The sequence below is a fragment of the Lagopus leucura genome, unplaced genomic scaffold (genome assembly GCF_019238085.1).
Source record: "Lagopus leucura isolate 7727_CA_CO unplaced genomic scaffold, USGS_WTPT01 Super-Scaffold_702, whole genome shotgun sequence".
NCBI classification, from domain to species: Eukaryota; Metazoa; Chordata; class Aves; order Galliformes; family Phasianidae; genus Lagopus; species Lagopus leucura.
The window spans coordinates 5208578-5225019 of NW_024962254.1; the positions used below are offsets into that span (position 1 = coordinate 5208578).

The 16442-nt window shown below is 43.0% G+C and overlaps 1 protein-coding gene across 1 annotated transcript in view; it reads right to left on the reverse strand.

The window, feature by feature from the left end:
* Positions 1 to 16143, reverse strand: part of ME3 (malic enzyme 3) — a 113971-nt gene extending 97828 nt beyond the window's left edge. Inside the window, exon 1 of the mRNA XM_042862485.1 lies at positions 15955 to 16143. Within this exon, the coding sequence (XP_042718419.1) occupies positions 15955 to 16143 (189 nt within the window). The remainder of the gene's footprint in view (positions 1 to 15954) is intronic.
* Positions 16144 to 16442: the final 299 nt, after the last annotated feature.

Sequence of the window (16442 nt, forward strand, 5' to 3'; positions counted from 1 at the left end):
GAGGGCTGCTGACACAGAATGAACGGGGCATCTTTGAGCCAACAAAGTGTGCTGCACTGCAGCTACAGGGCATTTTATACCTGAAAACTAGGCAGAGTTCACTCCCATCTCCAATGTAAAGCATCAGCGTAGCTTTTCATCATTCTGAGCGTTTCCATTTGGTTTAAAGATATATAGCAGCAAACTCACTGGAATAAAAATGTTATAAAATAAAGATTTCAGAAACTGAAATACTTTTCTAAGTGCTGCCATAAAGCTAGGTTCAAGGCTTGCTTTATTGACTGTCCTAAAGCCCCTAGGGAAGGTTTATCCCCTAAAGCCCTATAGGGAAGGTTTCCAGGGTGATCAGGCTGCTGTGACTGCAGAAAGCTACCAAATACAGTCAGAGCTCCACAGTAAACTCTTACATGCCAATCTGCTGTGGGGCAGCAGGTCCCTGTGAGGTTCAGATGCTTTTCTCTCAACTATTTTCCCAGAGACACACAGTGCCTACAGAGGAGGCAACATGTGTTTCTCCCCAAAAGAGTCTGCTCAAGGACATTGGAATTTCATGAATAATCTGAAGTTGGGCTGTTTACCAGAATAAGCGAGCAGAGAGAACCAGGTCCTAGGAGTGCTTAAAGCCAGCTCAAGTACAATATAAATACAGGCACTACACCAAATTGCTTTTGGTATTACTCTTTTCATTTTATTAGAAGACAGAGATTTTTAATTCCCACCTCTTTATCTTACTGTTATCTTCAAATCCTTTTCCGACAAGAATCTCATATTCAAAACAAGGTTGTATTGATGACATGAAATATTTTGGAATTCTCAGAAGTATTGCAAATTACACACAGAAGGTATATTCAGGCTTAAAGCTATGAATGCATTTCCCTAAGCCTTTCCACTCGTGATCTACATTCAACATTTGTAAAAGGAGAGCGCTAAAAGAAAATGTGCAAACACATCCAGATTGTACTGTTTGAAACTCAGCCTTTGGAAGCTGAGCTATTGCTTTACAGAGACGTTTTTACATGGAGGTGCATGAAGTGATGGGCTAATACACAAATGGACAAACATCGTTTTTCCTCCAGCAGAATACCATAAAAAGAACGTGGGTTAATGGCTGATAAGAAACAGTAAATGAACCGATGCCTGCTGAATGGATTGCTTATATGACAAGACATACTCAGTTTCTTAACCTCTAGGCTTGACAGAAGATAAGAATTTGCCCTCGAATGTTCTTTAAAAATCATGAGTACAGAGAGACCAGAAGAATTTTAGCAAGATGCAGAAGATGCTGATATTTTGCAGATGGCAATAGGAACACCTCTTCCTGCAAGAGAATCAGAAGGTTTTAATTTCAGAGAACAGCAGGGGTGAATTAGGACTCAGCATAAAGAGGCCAGAATCTGCCAGAAATCATTGTCTAGGCACACTCATGTGCTTATGAAACAAAGCAGTTTCAGAGAAATATCATGTGAAGTTCTACTTTGATGAGTACCCAAGTTATACTAAAACTGTCCAGATCCCATTGGAGAAATATAATTTGTACTTTTCAAAATCTTATTGCAGATTACAACGTTGCGATGAGTTACAGTGCACCAGTGCAAATGGTTTTAAAATAGCTTTCTATTAAATGCAAGATTATAGAATCAGTTACCCCTCCATCCCATTTATGCAGTTCTCAATAAAAACATCTGCATGCAAGTTGTCCTGGTGCTTGTGCTTTCCCCAGTAGAAGGAAGCAGCTCTGCAAACTCCAAGTTTACCTGAATAACTTGAATTAAAAATTACTTTTTCCTCCAGAAGCCGCCAATTTCTACACTACATTTGTCTTAGAAGACCGTAAGACCCAGCATGAAGCAAACATTCTGAGCTTATTTTTCCTCATAGAAAATCAATTGAGGATTTACACACAAACCAGGTCATCCACATTCATATTATTCACAGATCTCTCAACCAGTGAATTCTCCCACCAGATCTCAGAAGAATTTATGGGCCCTGCATGTCATTCTGAACACACTGTCAGGAATACACCCTGTTGTATCCCAGCTCCTGACTCTCAGTACTGCATCTGAATTCCAGAAGGATCAAAAAACAATCACACAATGTTGCTGATCTCAACATTTTTTCTGTCAAGGACTGCACAGTCTTTCTGCTTTTGAATGGCCTTGCATCTTGAAAACAGTGAGTCTGCCATAGCTGCAGGCTTTACACTCCTTTTGTTCTATTTTGCAGACAACACTTACCATGTTCCTTCTTACTGCTACATTTGGATTGGTTCCCCCAACTTCCCAAACTGAGGAGCAAGGGAGCTGGGCAAAGATAAGTAGAAACCAAAATGGCAAACATATCAGAATATTACGTTTTGTACCAAGACGAATCAAAACCCAACATCTATTTCTGGGTTACCACGCATCCACAGGAGGGAGAAAGGTCTGAGTTCCATTTCTCGGGGTAGACCCCAGCTCCAAACCCTCTTTAATCAGTCGTACTTCAATCAAATGCAGTGACATCAAAGGTGGGAAGGACAGCTCAAACTCCTATGCTAGCATTAGAGAATGCAGGATGAGATTCACAAGGATCAGTCATAATGTCTCAGGCCTAACTTACGTCTTTTCTTTCATCCAATATGCTTTTGAATTAAAAGAAGAAAATGAATCAATGAAAAAAAAAATCCACATCAACACTGCAAAGCTGAGAGTAAATTTACAGCACTTAAAAGCTTTGACACCTGAAGAGACTGTTGTCACTCTGTAGACTATTGTTTTCAGTCTTTTTTCAGTTAAGTTTTTTCAGTTTTTTCTGTTATTTATTCAGTAAAGCAGATGTCAACTGGAGACACTGTAAGTTGTCTGAACCTCATTCTACAAGTCTAGTTAGTTTTTACAGTTGTTTTTCTTCTGTCTGGTACTCAACGATACTGCAATATTATCCTTGTTTTATTTCTCTCTTCCTCTGAATGCAGAGCAGAAATGCATCACCTTCACTTTACAGCCCAGCTGTGCTCCTGTACTGCCACTTCTCGGATAGACTTTGGCCAGAAGACACTGAAATATTCAGTCTTACAGCAGAGGGATACTAAATCAGAAACGTATGCCCCACTTCAGCAAAGCACTTTCTTAAATGTTATGAAGCCAGTAAGACAACAACTCTGAATACTTTACAGCAAAGGGCTGCAATTACTCATTTGTTTCCCATCAAATTCAATCTGCTTTGGATCTAGTCCTAGACCATTGCTGGAAGGTGTCATTAAATAAAATGAGAGGAAAATGAGGCCAATAATCTCTGGATTTCTAAGAAATCACTGGCTGCAGCATCTGCCCAGTAAGATGGTTAAGCAGCAGGAAGAGCAGACTACACTCAGCTCTCTGTCCCACTAGTTTAAAGCATGAGCATTCAGCTTACCTTATTTCTCCCTGAATTATTACATTAGCAATGCAGACAAAGTAATTACCTCAGATGTATGCAGGTTTGTAATATACACGATGTGACTGGAGGTTTTAAATCGCCCCACAATAAAGACAGAAATTACAAGTGATTAACTAAGCAGATTAATTAAAAAAAAAAGATATGCAAGTTCTAGGAATATTTTTTAGTTTTAATCAGCTGAACATCTGCTTGCCAGCAGCTTGTTTTGTACTTCACTTTCGGGAAATACTTGACAAAATGCATTTCATTTTATAAAATGTTGTCTGTTTGATGGGAGGTATGGGACACAGCAGTTGGTATGTAACGTGCTTTAACATGCTATGGTTGAGATCACTGCTGGCAGAGATAAGAGGAGCTATAATATGGCAGCTGACCAACTGGCTCTGCAGAATGAATAGTGAAGGAATTGACCTGGAGTGAAAAAGTATCATTTCCACTTCAGGCTTAACTTACAGAAAATTATTGATGTAAGTGATGTTTCTACATAATAGCAATGTTTTTTAATTTGTGGAGCAATAGTATCTTTAAAAATTCTATTACCTTGTTCTTTCACCTAGCATTTGTGTATTACCAACCACACAGATTTGCTCTCTAAAGGATGAAATTTCAGATCTACTCTCCCATATACCAGCATCTCAAGGCACATTCATCATTTCCACCTAGATCTTTCTGTAGGGGATCAAAATGTATGGGCTTTGCCCATTGCCCCAGGAACATCCAAAAGCTGCCTCAGAGCTACAGGCTTCATGCAGAGTTAATCTGTGAGTGGATGTAACATCCAATGCGTCCAGAAGATGATCAGCAACTCTGCATATGCACAGATAATATGCAAAGCAGATGCAAGATGCATGGCAATTCCAGATGTGGCCATAGTGCACATGTGACTCAGCTCCATCTTTTCCAGATGCAAGTTAGTCTCAAGAGCTACTCAAGTCAGACCCTCCTCACATGCACAGCCCAGCAGCAGCAGAAGTGTGCTGCAGAAACTTGCAAGGGCACAGCAAGCCAAGCACAGGCTCAGCACATAGGTCTCACCAAGGGGTACTTCATCTTTCAGAGAAAGCCTGCTTGCAAACATAAGAACCTTGCAAAGTAACACAAACTCTTGATAGGAGAATGTAAGCTCTTGGTATACAGAATATTTTAGATACTGCTTTCCAGCATATTAAATTATACATTTTGCAGTAAAGTTACAAGTGTCTCAGAAAGGTGTCTGATGTCTCCCTTTTGTGTTTGCACAGTACCTATCACCACAGTGCACACACAGTGCTCTGAGAAATGAATGGCATTGCAAAGAGGAGATCTTTCAACCTGCTCTGACGATCGCCTGCATTGAGATGGTGTCACTACATCGGTGACATTCTTAAGGATCAGCCTTAGAAGCTCAACCGCCTCAGGGTAAGGTTGTATGAAAAGAATTATTAATAGCTTTTCTTCAGATTGATTTCAATTCTTTGCAGCCCTTTTGGGGGGGTTGGTTTGCATTGAAGAATGAAATCCTGTCCTTCCCTCTCAGTCACTGTGATAGAGCTCTCAGTATGTAGCCTGCATAAACAAAAGAAGAGAGATTTAAATGTTACTCTCAGCCACAAACTGTTAGTACTTCTGTGCTAAAGCAAGCAAGTTATTGTATGGAAGAACTACTACTGATCACTGATGGAGCCTGAGTAACTCCAGACCTGCTCTGCAGTTCTGATGCAGCAGGGAGAGCAGAAAAGGGAAGTGGAAAAAAATAATTATCAGACAGTTTTTACCAATACAGATCAGAGTGCAGCTGATCAGATCTTTGAGATATGGGAGCCAACTTATGAAAGACACATCAGCATCCATTACACATGAAGGGGTAATATTCATGCATGGAAACACACATCTCTTTATCCAACATTTCAACTCTGAAGAAGACAAAGATTGTAGAAGGTGCAATTTGTTCTATTCATTCCCATAAATTGGTATTTGAAACAGTATCCAACTTATATCCCTTAGTTTCAGAAAACACCCTTGCTGCAGTCAAAACCCACAGGGGGCCCAGGCTGGTTCCCTGATCCTCCATCCCACCTCTCCCAGTGAGCTACCTGCTGACATGCAGTAATGAGCTACCAGAAGTTTGCTGTGGAAAAGCCCCTTGGGACACTCTGAAATCTGGGCAATCAAACAGCTGTGGCTGCCAACACCACTATCCACCTGCCATCAAACTAAACCACACGTCTGCACTGACCTGAAGCCTGCACCAAATTCCAAATCTTCAGAAAGATGAAAAACATGGAGACTTTGGCATGTATTTGATAGGGCAGTACATTCTGGATCCAAGGAAGTTCAGCATTTCAATATGTACATATAAACAAAATTATTGAGATCCCAAAATTACCAAGAAAGTGAAAGAGCAGGGGCTCACAGGACTTCAGGTGGATCTGGTTTGGGGCCCAGATCAGCATTCATTGCAGTCAGCTCAGACCTCAGTGCCGTCTGGCAACACTAGGAAAATGAAAATCTGCAGAAGACTGACCAAGTGACTGATTTATCAACAAGACTGAGGTTTATGCCTCCCACAAGCACACATGATCCAGTGGCACAGCTCAGAGATTAAACAACAATGATGCCAAACAAAGACTCTGAAAAGGACATGAAAGGTTTCAGCTACTCCTTGCTTCTTCAATTTGTAACCACACTCTCTGCTCTTCTTCCCTTCACCAACACTGTTGAATATCAGGGTTCTGTGAACTGCTTTACTCCTCTGATGAAAATAAAAGGTTAAAAGCACCCACTTTACTGAATTTGCTGCTCCTCAGGAAACACTGCTTGAACAATTTTGCTCTGCATTACAAATTGCAGTGCAAATATTACGGTCCTGTAAGTTAAACAAGATTAATATCCCTTATTCCCTGCTGGAAATCCTAATAAATGCTACAAGGGTTTTCAGCTTTGCAGGCAGTGAAACTGTTTGATTCTCATATACTTTTTATATTTGGCTCCAGTGGGAAACTCATTTTGCAACTCTACCAAATGCCAGTTACTCTCCTACAAGCAGAGCAGTACAGCTGCCAGTCAATGGGACATTTGACCTTGCATAGCAACCTGAAAGGCACTGGTACAGAACAACGAGATCTGATTACAGTTGCACTCTCACCGCCAAATCCATTAAGGCTTATCTTTAAAATGTAATTAGCTCTTAATAAGTGGCCAACACACCAGAGGTATTTTCCAGCAGCAGCCAGACTCTAGCCGCTCCTTTCCAGCACTTCTGCATCGCTTCTTTTCTATTTATATGACAAAAGATTTAGTTAACTGTATTTGAAGTTATAACACATTAAACCCAAAACACCTACTTGCCTTTAGGGAGTACAGCCCAGCTCGAGTATCAGCCATGCATTCATTCTGGTTTCAAAATTCCAGTTACCCTTGACTAATGGACATTTGGAAGGTCATAATTCAAAGGCACTTGGGTAAGTTTTATGAAGATGCTACAAGGACTCTGCAGGGCAAACCCGAGCTCTCCATGCTGTCTCACTTAGTGCACTTGTTTTTTGTTCAGCACCTCTTGAGAAGTCCAGTATTCCTTGCCTGCAAGCTGGAGAATTGCTTTTGGCATTGGAAAGTCAACAGAACGCTTCATGTTGGTTGCCCCAGAGCTCAAATGGAAGATGAGCTTGGACAGATGAAGCAAAGATAGAGTATCACAAAGTGGAATTTCACACCACACCATCTTTAATCTCATCCTTCCGTGACCAAATAATCTCCCATTCCTCAATTTTAGCAAGGCTGGATGCAAAGCTGACAAACCGGTGGAAAGCCCCCCAACGGGTTAAGCCTACACCACCTTTTGAAAGCCAAACAGCAGTGTTTAGGGAGACCTCTGTGCCATACCAAACATTTTTTTTTCCCTGGATATAAGCTTGTAAAAGCTGCTGGCATCAGCACACTAAGTGAAAGGCATGTCACACGCATCTCCCTCTAATAAATACCACTGCACATCACAACCTAGGCAGTGTACCAAACGTAAGGGTTGCACATGTGAAATGAAAAACAAGTCCCACTGGTACGTGCACTGAAAATGCTCCAAACTTAAAGGCAAAAAATACTCCCACCACTTTTATTATTCTTTAAGCAACCGAGTTTGTGTTTGAACATGGTGTACTTGAGAAGCGTGTAAGATGCCAATGTCAGCAAAATCCCTAGTGAATATAAAATAGCAGACTCTGCAGAAAGCAAGCCATCAGCACTGGGATCAGCGTTAACTTCTGCTTTGGAAGACTTCTGTAGACACATGTATGTGGAACACATGGTTGATCTCCCATTCATTGCTTCCCACCGCTTTCACCCAACAAGCCAAGCTGTCCGCTAGAGGCAGAGGGAAGAATTTTCAATTCTTTCTCATGTCCTGATCATTCCATACATGTTCAGATCCTTATGCAAAAATCCCATCTCTCACCCAGAAACCACCAAAACTGCCAAATTATTCTGGTGGAACTATGAGTATTTCTCATAGTTGGAGATTTCACTTTGTGATACTCTATCTTTGCTTCATCTGTCCAAGCTCACCTTCCTTATGAGCTCTGGGGCAACCAACGTGAAGTGTCTGTTGACTTTCCAATGTCAAAAGCAATTCTCCAGCAACTGTTCTACAACTCTGCTGAATTCATACCTGTAGGGAAGAGCTTATACATTTTTAGATTATATTTAGCTTTTCACAGGATTCAGACTTACTACTGCAGCTGGCAACTGCTGTCATTCGGCTCATTTTATGGCCAGGTTTAGACACCTTCATGAAAAGGAAAAGAAGGGGCCCTTGTCCCTCCAACAACTGTGATATGAAGGTCCGATTTAGAGAAGATGTGGTTTTGTGTCAGCAATTAGCTATAGACACAAAAGGCAACATGAACACATTTAGTTACCTCTAGGGTAAGAAATGGCTCACCAGAAAAAAAGTGGGTTTTTTTCTTGTTTGGTTGAGGTTTTTTGTCTTTAAGTTGAACCAACGGATCTGATCTGATTGGGGGATATGATAAAATTGCTAAAAGAGGGGCTATGAACATCAAAATCCCTTTGTTCACATTCTTCTCCCCTCCATCTAAATCAGCTGGCCTACTGACAAACATGCCCCTCCCTCCAGCCCCTGCCTTTGCTTAGACCACCCTGAAAACAGAAGCCCTAATAAAGCAGACACTTTCAAAAATGACATTTAATTTGCAGCTAACCATAGTTAAGATTACCTGCAGGTTTAACATCAAACCCTAGAAATGAAGATTAAACAAAGCTTAATAGCTTCTGTAATGAATGTAAGCACTTGGGGAAATGACAAATCCATTTGCCAAGCCAAAGAGTTAAAGTTCAAGATGCCTTGTCCAGAACACTGCTGTATGTGAAATAACCAACTTCTTCCTCTGTTGCAAAACACAGTACGGCCCTAACTGCGTGCTTTATGAGGCTGAACACAGTTAATCCATACGGACATATTACAAAACAGCCTTATCACTTTATAAACTGGACACAGAAAAAAAAATGCTGACCTTTTATACAGAATATAGAAATTCACTGAAAATTCAGTTCCATAGAACATCAACCCCTTCTCAACATATTGAAACAAGAGCTGCAAAGGGAAGCAAAGCAGAAAGGTCTGATTTACAGAAAACTTTGGTGTTGGTGTTATTTTCTTTGTCAGAACCAAGTCTGCTTAGTTTACAGCCAAGCTTTGTGTATGGTATGGAGAACTATAAAAAGCTTTGCGGTTAGAAAATAAAAGAGAAAATATTATTAAGCTGAAAATATCTAAGTCATTCATCAGAATGTCATGTTGTCTGGGGAGAGATAGCAAGTGTCCAGGCCTCAAAGAGGAGGTTAAAAATCAAAAGCATGCTCATGTTGCACTGGACGACATGGTTCAGTGGGAAACAGTGGTGGTAGGCGGACAGCTGGACTGGATGATCCTGGAGGTCTTTTCCAACCTCAGTGATTCCATGACTCAAAACTCCCAGGGTAATTAAAACAGCCATTTGTCTCTTTGTTCTCTTGAAGTGGATTGAAACCAGCGAAGTAACACAGATGTTTTCAGGCATAAGTCCTAACTGTGCAATAGCACCAGGGCACCAGACCCTCAGCAAGGTGTGCCTACAGAAGGGCAACATGACTTATGTTCCAGTTTATTTTCTTATTAAAGGGAAAACTAACTGGTTACTTTAAGGTTCAGCAGAGACGTAGGAATTGTTTACAGATGCAAGGAGGGGAGTGTGAAGATATAAACAGAATATGGCAAAAATATTAGTGCTGTGCATTAATATGAAAAACTATTTTTATTGTGTTGAATCCCATGTATTGTACTCTAAATTTCTGTAATTCTTACATCCCATGGCATGCTGCACACAAGCTCATTTATAGAAATTGTGTGCTGTGCTTGATTGTGTCAGCTGATGAAATAGAACAGAAGCAAAGTATATGCAACTAGACAGAGTAGATTAAAGGTCAAACTATGCAACTCAGGTCATTTTGTGAATGTATAAAATGAGCTTCCCTATCCAAGTCCACCACAAGCCTTAAAAAAAGCCACTTTGACCCTCAACCATTTTCAGTATAATTCAAGTGACAAAGCTGAGGCAAAGTGGAGTTATTTTTATATAAAACTCTATCAACATGATACCTAAAAATAGAGGAATTACAATTCACTGCTCCTCTTACTAAGGCAGAACTCTGTAAGAAAGGTGACATTAGTCTGTAGGCCTTTCAGGTATTTAGGTCCCATCCACTAGGGAACACTTCACAGAACATCCTCAGTTGGAAGGAGCCTGTAAAGATCAGAGTCCAGCTCCCTGCAAGAAGAGACAAGAGCATTGAGACCCAATAGTCCAGACCCCGGGCAAGCAGCTCCTTATGCCAGCAGGCTTCAAATCAAAGCAATGAAGTTGCTGACCAGTTTCCATTTCTTGATTCTGATAAAGTGCTGGGTTCTTTGAAGACCTCACCTTTCCTTTTCAGCTCTGAATTAACACTGGTAACAGCAGATAAGTGTACCTCTGGAGGTGGCCACTAGAGAAGCCAAAGACGAATTCAGTTTATGTTCCATTTATTCAAAATCAAGCCAATCTGAATTTGTTCCAGGTCATCCTCTGCCACAAAACACTACAAAGATGCTGAAATATATCTCTGTAAGAACCCAGCTCATACAGCATCCTGCTACTCATGCAGGGCAAGGCTTGGAGGCAGTGGAGTGAGGAGTGCTTACAGGACCATTCCCACACGTAACGAACTTACTCTTACCTTCAGTATCCAAAGCAATCAGCTGGAGGTTTGCCATGCATTTCACTGGATGTAATAAATGGGAATGCTGAACGAGCTGTAACATTCAGCCCTGGATCTATTTTAAATGCGCCAAGATCAATTTTCACAGTACTGACTGAAGAGTTCATTAGTTAAATGTCATTCTTACCCAAGCGTCAAAAGAAGCCCAGCCCACCCAATAAAACAAGAGCTACGGGCAGCCTTGGCTCTGCCCTTACACCAAAACACACGTGGTGTTAAGAATTAAGTCTTCTCTTAGAGAAACCATAAGATAGAAGGAAAGCAGCATAGGCAGCTGCCAAACTCACAACATTCCACAATTTAAAGGCAATTTTAAAGGCATTTTTTATGGTATAAACTGCTCAGCGAACAAGTACTTCGGTCCAAGTCAGATTTTATTCCTTTTAGTGTCTTATGGTGGCCACAAGCATAAACCCAGCACATATAAAATCTGCCTGAGAGGTACTTCCAAGCCCCTCATAGCATTTACAGGCACCAAAGGCAAAACAAGTACTGATGTTTGCAGGGTTGTGATTCCATGAACAAAAAGGCAGAGGCACTCCACTCATCTCAGCAGCATTAAGCTGCTTCTGCTCTTCCAAGCTCTTCCACGTTAGCTCTACTCTCAAGGCACTGACAGGATCCCAAAGAAGAGAGCAACTGTTGGCAGGAGATGATGCTGGGGGACAGGAAGGCAGAGGGCTGCCTGGTGCTGCAATAGTAAGAGGGGCTGGGCTCCAAGCTGGGGAAGCAAAGGGACTATTGCATGCTGGTGCCAATATTGGGAGCACCAACAGACTTATTCTGGGCTTGATTTGATGACCAGGCTATTATCTCACAATCCCAAACTGGAAAGGACATGCAAGAATTACTGAGTCCAACTCCTGGCTCCACACAGGACCACCCAAAATCCAAACTATTAAGAGTGTTGTCCAAATGCTCCCTGAACTCCAGCAGCTTTGGGCCATGTCAGGTCCAGGACAATGACTTTGCAGAGAAGTTCATCTCTTATGATTTTATTTAGGATGCACAGTACTTGGAAGATAAGTCCATTACATTACAGTAATGCTTTTACGTTTTCTTAGCATATTTCATCTATAGATCTTGAAACATTTCATGTCATCTCTATGTCATCTCTATATCTCTAAGCAGGGACAGTGACAGATCCGGAAATGAGACAATGAACTGAATCTACTGAAGCCACACATTAAACCTGAGCAATGTGCTGCAGATCACCTGCTTGAGCTGGGGTTGGGCCAGACGGACTCAGAGGTCCATTCCAAGCTCGACTATCATGTGATTCTGTGAGTAAATAGCACAGCTAAGTAGGACATCTTCCCCTGCACCCTCCGTCCTTCATTATTTTCTGTGTGGGGACTCTCTAGGCCAAGTGTGTCTTCAGTGTATTTAAGAACCCACAGCAAACAAAACCCAGAAACCAAACAGAAACCCAACCACAAACAGGAAGACCACAACCCAAACAGCAACGATTCACTTTTGGTCTCCTTTAAACTTTGCTGAAATACAGACTCCTGAAAAAAAAAATAAGAGGACAGTCTCTAAACTCTGCCCATCTCACACTCTTACACTGCAAAACACGAGCAGATGGGAAGTCGACAAATGCTGGGAGTCACACAGCCACTCAAAACCCACAGTGGGTAAATGTCTACTGAGACTGCTAACCAGCCAACAGGAAACTTTAGTTGTAAGAATATAACTATCTGGATTTAGGGAAAAGATTTAATAATTTGAAGGAAGAATCTGCCTTGATTTGACCTTGCCAACAGGCATTTCAGATGCACTGCCCTTGTACCAGTTGCTAATTTTGTCTAAATGCAATCATTTCACTAATCCAGCTAATTTTAGGATGATTTCATCCACGTGCAAGGCTGCATCATCTCGTCTCAGCTGCAATGGCAAATTACTGACACCATGTTCAAAGAACCCTTGATTTGTGTAATTCTGATCCCCAGAAAGCTGAAGGACACACCAACCTGCATCTCAATGATGTGTGCCGTGCCACAGTAGATTTCAACTCTGCTGCAGAAGCCCACAGCAATTCTTCAGAAAGTTTCATTCTTACAGCTGCAGACTGGTAATTCTGTTTTGATAATTCATTATGATGCTTTCCATAGTGCATAGTGCATAAAAACATACAAAGCGGATAAGATGTGCTAAGGTAGCTGCTAAGATAGTTCTCCTCAATGCTGTAGACAGGCTTGTGTCCCAATGGGTCACAATGGGTACTGCTGCCCTGGCAGCAGGTCTCTTACCTAGACATGGCCAAGGCTTTCAGTAAATGGAACCAACATGCACTTGGATCCCCACAGTGTGGCCCCACCAGTTCTCTGTGGCTGATGTTTTAAAAAATGTTCAGCATTTCCAATTTTGCAGCATTCAAAGGCAGGAAAGGAACTACTTTACAAGATGCTTGATTAAAACCTGTGACAAGCTCTTCCTTTCTGTTATTTCTGTGGCTGTTTTGTCAGCTGAGAACAACTGCAATTGCCTTTTAGGACCACAGTCATCCTGAGAAGAATGCTGAGAATTCCCAAGACCTGCCCTTGGATCACATGGGCTGTAATAGTCCAAAACACAAGGAAGAGCTGTATTGGAGTTACACAGAAACATGCAGTATGTTCATCAGCACAGAGGGAGCATAGATGCTTCTGTCTTCCCAGCATCTTCCTACTGCCACATGATTTAAGCTACATGACTTCCTTGCACATTACCTTCCCAGTCCAAAGAAAGTCTGAGACATAACTGATAACTGAACCAAGTCCCAGGGATGGAACCCAGCCATGCCTTAACTGAAAGTCAATTTTGTCCTCTAAATTTTCCCCAAAGCATCCTAGTCAAGAAAGATCTTATGCAGAATGCACAGACTGGCCAAATAATTCAAGAACAGGAGAAAGTCATTTGCTATCTCTGCTTACTATAGTGCTTGTATTTCTTACAAATCCAACTAACTACAGAGTAAACAATGAGCAAAGAAAAGAAATAACTGCAAACTTATGTCCACCAGCAGTTTTTCCTTTTTCCTTCTCAGGTAGGTCTGGAAAACAGATGAGCTTCTCAGAAGACAGATTCCTTTTACAGGTATTGAGGATATCTGAGAGGACCTGGCAGCAGTGACTTCAACATCTAAACAAAAGCAACTTTGACACAGCAGTCAAGGAAAGACTTGGATCAATAACCTCACACTGTTAATCCATCTGTGGTTCTGCTGGAGGGATTCAGTCAACTTTGTTGAATAAACCACCACATATTTCATAGTTTTAGACTGACCCTTTAAGCTTCACACAGAAGCCATTGAGCAGTCAGTGCACTGAATAGAGCAGCAGAACACATGCTGCCCAGTGTCTCTCCAAAAAACATTTTCAGATGTTCTGAGGAAGATGTGAGGACTATCCTCTACAGAGCAGCCTTCAATCAGATGAAAACTTAGATAAAAGCAAGGTCCATTTCAGACAAATGGCAATGACTCCCAGCAACTAGAGATATAATCAGTAGTTGCTATGTGATGGGATCACAATAGCTGAAAACCTGTCAATTCTGTCTTACAGCACTGCAGCAAGGCAGAACAAATGGCCATCAATCATACCTCAACCGCATATAGACTGGTTGAACTATCCCACTTCAGCTGAACGCAGCTAATTCCTTATTAAACTGTTATTATTGAACTGTTAAGAACAGCAAAGAGAAGCCTGTTTGGAAAAGTTTGGGAAGAGCACCTTATGTTTACTGTAATGATAGTTACATAGGGGCACCATCTCTCTATGCGTATCTCTTACCATAGATGTCAGCCTTATCCCTTCTCACTAGAATGCTCTGATGATGACATATTGATGGCTGTGTGGCCTGTGCTGACACAAGAACAAAACATTAACAACAAACATCCAGGTGGGAGAAACAGAGCACACCAGAATTTATTTTACCTCCAACAGAAGTAGTTTTCTTTCCTTCTTCCACACAGACCAAAATTCCAGTTAAAGAGAAATGCTACCTTTCAGTGATGGGATGAATGCTTTAGAAAGGCACAAAATGAGAGATTTTTTTGGAATGTCCTTCCTTGGAAGTGAGATCAATTTAAGAAATGTGATAGATCCCCGCAGTTATATGTTATCATTTTATTATATTGAGAAATAGTCAAAGCGTTAATGTTTCAGTTCAAGCTGTTACATATAATGCCACTAGAAACATTAGGTATGTTATTCTCCAACCACCATTGTATGATGAAGAGAGCAAGGCAAATACTGAAGAAAAAGCTCTCCAAACCATGTAAGCAACAATAATTCATCAGCATTAAGAGCCAGTTGGAAATTCCTCTTCTCTTCAGCCTTGCAGACATTTATTGTCTAATGATTCAAAGAGACTGCCTATAAAGTAGCTCCATATTCAATAAAATCCTGTGTCATTGTGCACCTCTGTCCTCTGGGAATGCTGCAATGGCATTTGGAGATGCCAACTACACAAAATAGAAGTTGTAATCCAGTCTACAGCCCAGAGAATGACACAGGAGGCAGATCAGTAGCCACAGCCCCATCAACTATCTACACCATGCTGCAGATTTGAAATACTGAAATATACTAGGCTGGTATTGGGTTTTTAGAAGAAGTGCTCTCTTCTGACCCTTCGTTCACTGGGTGACTGGAGCAAACGCTGAAGGCCAATCCAAGCTCTTGCAGCACTACCAGCACCACAGCAGCAGTGGGTGGATGGAAGCGAGGCGATCAGCTACGAAGGACAAAGTCAACACCAAACCAGGAGGCAACCCCTTGCAACTCGCCTTGAGCTCTGCCCAGTTTGACACACTGCGAGAGAGAGGTCCTGAGCATTTCCCAAGGGCTGGGCATTGGAGATGGACACGGATGGAAATATGGATGGTCAGGGCATCCACTACTCAAGTCTTCTGCCAACAGCCCACAGATAGCCACCAGCACATCGCATGGAGTATCTCAAGTTGGAAAGGACCCACAAACATCACTGAGCCCATCCGATGGCTCCGTGCAGAACCACCCAAAATCCACCCCTACATGTGATAGAGCTATCCAAACCCAATGAGCTCCGGCAGCTCGGGGCCGTGCCCGCTGCCCCGGGCAGGCTGCTCCATGCCCACCTCCCTCTGGAGCAGTCCCTCCCTCACCGCCAGCTGCCCCTCTCCAGACACCCGCCGTTCCCTACCCAAAACCTCACGTCGCAGGGTGACACCGGGCCGGCACCCCGCCGCCATCACCCGGCGTGTACAGGGCGGTGTGAAGCGGCACCTACCTTGTTGAGGTGGGGGTTCCTGGTGATGTCGTAGCCTCGCTTTTTGACGGCCAAGGCCTCGCGGCGGACAGCCGGGCTCCCTCCCGCCGGGCTGCCGCTGCCCCGGGCGGCGCCGAGCAACAGCAGCCTCCTGCCGGCCCCGGCCGCCCGCAGCAGCCGCCCCGCCGCCCCTCCGCACAGCGGCCCCATGGCTCGGACCTGCGGACGGGGACGCGGCGTCAGCGGGCACGGGGAGCGAGGGCGCGGCCCACAGGGCGGGACACACGCCCGGCCCGGCCCGGCGGCGGTCCCCGATCCCCGCGATGCCCCCGCTGAAGCGAAAGGAAACCCAGGAAGCAGATCCCGGCCCGACCCCGCGGCGGCCGCCCCTCCTCCGTTACCTGTTAAGGGCTCAGCCGCCGGCGGGGGAGGAACGGGGGTGCCCGCCTGGGCCCCGCCTCCACCGGCTGCCTGAGGACGGGGGACGGCCGGCCCCGCAAGTGCACGCG